This window comes from Lactuca sativa, chromosome 6, assembly GCF_002870075.4.
Source record: "Lactuca sativa cultivar Salinas chromosome 6, Lsat_Salinas_v11, whole genome shotgun sequence".
Taxonomy (NCBI): Eukaryota; Viridiplantae; Streptophyta; class Magnoliopsida; order Asterales; family Asteraceae; genus Lactuca; species Lactuca sativa.
In genome coordinates, this window is record NC_056628.2 from 201005851 (window position 1) to 201009700 (window position 3850).

Consider the following 3850-nt stretch of genomic DNA (forward strand, 5'->3'; position numbering starts at 1 on the left):
CCTTCTTTTTCAAAGACTCTAAAGAACACCAAAAACTCTCGAGAAATCTCACAAATGCACTCAAGGTGGCTTAAGGTTCAAGATTAGCACAACAAGGGAAACTGAGGCTGAAATGGTAAAGCCTTGGAGGAGTTAAGGTCCTTAAATAGGGTGCAAACCATAAAAACTAGGGTTTTTCTCAGACTCACGTACGCCACGTGTATGTGGTTAAGTCCCGCGACCAGATGTTTGACTAGTAGGCTAAGAGTACCCATTGATTACGCCCTGCATACTAACCAAGGGACCAATTTTGAAAGAATTTTACATTAGGGCTATAAGAGGAACTTACCAATACCTGAATGTTACACAGTTATCAAGACCCATAAGGAACTCATACAAGCTTTCTTTCTCTTGATGCGCAACAAGGCATTTGCCAATGTCACACGTACACCCGTTACACATGCACCATGGAGTAGGGAACACCGACTGGATTTCATCCCATAGTGATCGAAGCTTTGTGTAGTAGGCTGAAACAGTGGCACCATCTTGACGTGTGGCATCAATCTTATTTTTCAGTTCGTATTCCCTTGGTGCTCCCTTTTTCCCAAATCGTTCATGAAGATTGAACCGCATCTCTGGAGCGATGTATGCGTATTTGATACTATCCCTTATCTCCATTTCGATGGCGGTGGTAAGCCACCCTTTAATCATCGCATCAACTCTCATCCATGGCATGTAATCCTTGGATGTCTTTTTTGGTTTTCCAATAGACCCGTTGATGAAGCCGATTTTATTCTTGACAAATAGGAAATTCTCCATCTCCTATGCCCAATCCGCATAGTTTTTGTCCGACAATGCGTCATTGACCAACATTTGTTTAGGATGATCGGAAGGATGAAGGTAATATAGTGAGTTGTAATCAACGACATTGCTACCGCTATCTTCTAACGGTATCACTGCTCTGATACCGTTATAAATTCAAGATAAGAATTGATATTGATTATCTCGATTCAAAATTACAAGGAGAAAAAGAGGCAACAATATATAGAAACAAGAAAGAAATAAAACAAGAGAAAGTCCACTAAAACATAAGATAAATATGGACACGATATGGGTCAATTATAAGAAAACCAATAACACCGCAAAACAAACCTCTAGCAGTCGGAAGCGAGAGGAGAAAACGAAACCTTCCTCATGAATTCGAACCAATCGACTAATCTAATTGAGAATGAAGAAATCGAAAGGAGAAGTACACGATGTGCAGAGGCGGTGGAGGAAAACTATTGATATACGAAGTTGGTGGAGTAGAAAGACGACAAGTTTAAAGGTTTTAGCCGAAGCCGATGAGCAATTCTGTTCATAAGTTGCCATGTGTTTTCACAGTATGTATAATAACTACGGTATAAACTTAAGTTCCACACTATCTAATTTATTTTTATTTATTTTTAAAAGTATTTATTCTTATTTATTTTTAAAAGGAATAACTTTGAAAATTAATAAATTTCCATTTACATAAACGTGATCACATGGATATATATTTTAGTTTTTTTTTTATGGGGAACGGCATCAGTTTATATTTTAATTTCTAATTGTATTTATATGATTCTTGTTTTTTCAAGCCTTTAATATTATAAATACCACCACGTTCATTCAACAAAGCATTCATCTTCTTTAATTACTTACTTACCAACTTTTACAAATTGTATGACAATGGCTGTTATCACATCCGAACTTGAGGTGACTTCTACTCTTCCCGCTGATAAACTTTTCAAGGTCTATGGAGACTTTGACACCCTTGCACCTAAGGTAGATCCTGGAACTTTCAAATCTATCGATATTATCGAAGGTGATGGCGGTGTTGGAAGCATTATAAGCATTACCTTTGGTGATGGTAAGTATTACCTTGAAAAAAAAAACATTTTGTATTTAATATGATTCATGTACTCTTAGGATCGTATAAAAATATCAGTAGTTTTCTGACAAATGGTTCCCTAATGTTTGGTGTAATATACGTGTGTAGGTGTTCCGTACAAAAATTCCAAGCATAGAGTTGATGCCATAGACATAAGCAATCTTAGCGTCAGCTACACGATCTTTGAAGGTGACGCCTTGTTAGGTATTATTGTCTCAGTCACTCATCATGTTAAGTTCGTACCTTCTGCTGATGGTGGATCTGTGTACAAGCACACGACTGAGTTTAATTGCAAACCTGATGCCCAACTACCTGATGGTATTCTTAACTTTCTCAAAGAAGCATTCAAGAACACCTTTAAGGCAATAGAGGCCTATGCAATCGCACATCCCGAAGCTTGCTAGTTCTTCTCGAATAACTATGGTTTTCAATTTCATTATTGTGTGCTAAAATGGAAATGATTTGATGCTCGTGTTTTCCACTTTTTTTCACCTAAATAAATGGATACTTGTATGCTTTTGTCATTCGTGATGTCATCGTTAATTTGATGTGCTTTTTATCTGGATGTGATGATAAAAGTGAGATATTGGCTGTTAGTTATTAAAGTTTCACGCAGACCTGTAACATTAGTAGACACAAGAAGCGAAACCTGAATCAAAAAGCATAACATAAAATGTGAAAATTTAGGGCATTTTTTAAGTAATAACTTGGTAGAGAATAAATATTGTACTGGAAAAGGTCATTACAATTACTAGACGTATACTGATTGATTCATATTTCAAAAAGCATAACATAAAATGCGAAAATTTAGGGCATTTTTTTAAGTAATAACTTCGTAGAGAATAAATATCGTACAGGAAAAGGTCAATATTACAATTACTAGAGGTATACTGAATGATTCATATTACATTCTCTATTTACCTTATTACAATAATATTCTTTTGGGTTAAAACTATAATATTATTTTCACCATGTACAACATAAGAATATCATTCATTATACATACAATTAAAAGGGAACATACTTATGAATAGTAACCGACTGAGCCGGATTCCATCGATCCAAGTTCATAATAGAATGAACAACCGAGACATACGAATTGGAATGACCGATTTACATGTTCAATTTAAGGAATATCCCGTTAATACCCTCTCTGCCTAACTTGCGTCGACAGCTCCTACTCACCCTCCCGTCAATACCCTCTCTGCCTACCTTGCATAGGCTGAAACAGTGGCCCCATTTTGATTTGTGGCATAGATCTTGTTTTTCAGTTCGTATTCCCTTGGTGCGCTCTCTTTCCCAAATCGTTCATGAAGATTAGACCACATCTCTGTAGCGGTGTATGCGTATTAGACATTGTCCCTTATTTCCCTTTCCATGATGGTGGTAAGCCACCCTTTAATCATCACACGATCAACTCTCATCCATGGCATGTAATCCTTGGATGTCTTTTCTGGTTTTTCAATAGACCCGGCGATGAAGCTAATCTTATCTTAGGCGAATAAGAAATTCTCCATCTTACGTGCCCAATCCGCATAGTTTTTGTCCGACAATGCGTCATTGACCAACATTCACTACTAGAAAAACAGCCTTTTACGACGCTCATTGCGCGTCGTAAAAGGCTCAGACGACGCGCAAATGCGCGTCAAGGAAGGTCCTGTCATAAAGAGAGACGACGCGCATTTACGACGTGCAATTACGACGCGCGTTTACGACACGCAATGCGTATCAAGGAAGGCCCTATCATAAAGGAAGACGACACGCATTCGCGTGTCGTAACCTTACGACGCGCGTGTTAATGACACGCAATGCGTATCATTAAAACCCCTGTCAAGAAAGGCCGTGTCATAAATGAAGATGACACACATTTTTGCGTATCGTAAACTTAAATGTTTAAAAAAAATATTTATTTATTTATTAAATTTTAAATTAAATTTGCTTTTACTGTCTCATAATAGA

General features: G+C 37.2%; 1 protein-coding gene across 1 annotated transcript; it reads left to right on the plus strand.

Annotated features, from left to right (window-relative positions):
- The first annotated feature begins 1642 nt into the window (after positions 1 to 1642).
- On the plus strand, positions 1643 to 2415 carry LOC111914133 (root allergen protein). Its single transcript, XM_023909878.3, has 2 exons — positions 1643 to 1870; positions 2000 to 2415. Exons 1-2 carry the CDS (start codon positions 1684 to 1686, stop codon positions 2293 to 2295), a joined length of 483 nt encoding a protein of 160 aa, XP_023765646.1. The 5' UTR covers positions 1643 to 1683; the 3' UTR covers positions 2296 to 2415.
- Positions 2416 to 3850: the final 1435 nt, after the last annotated feature.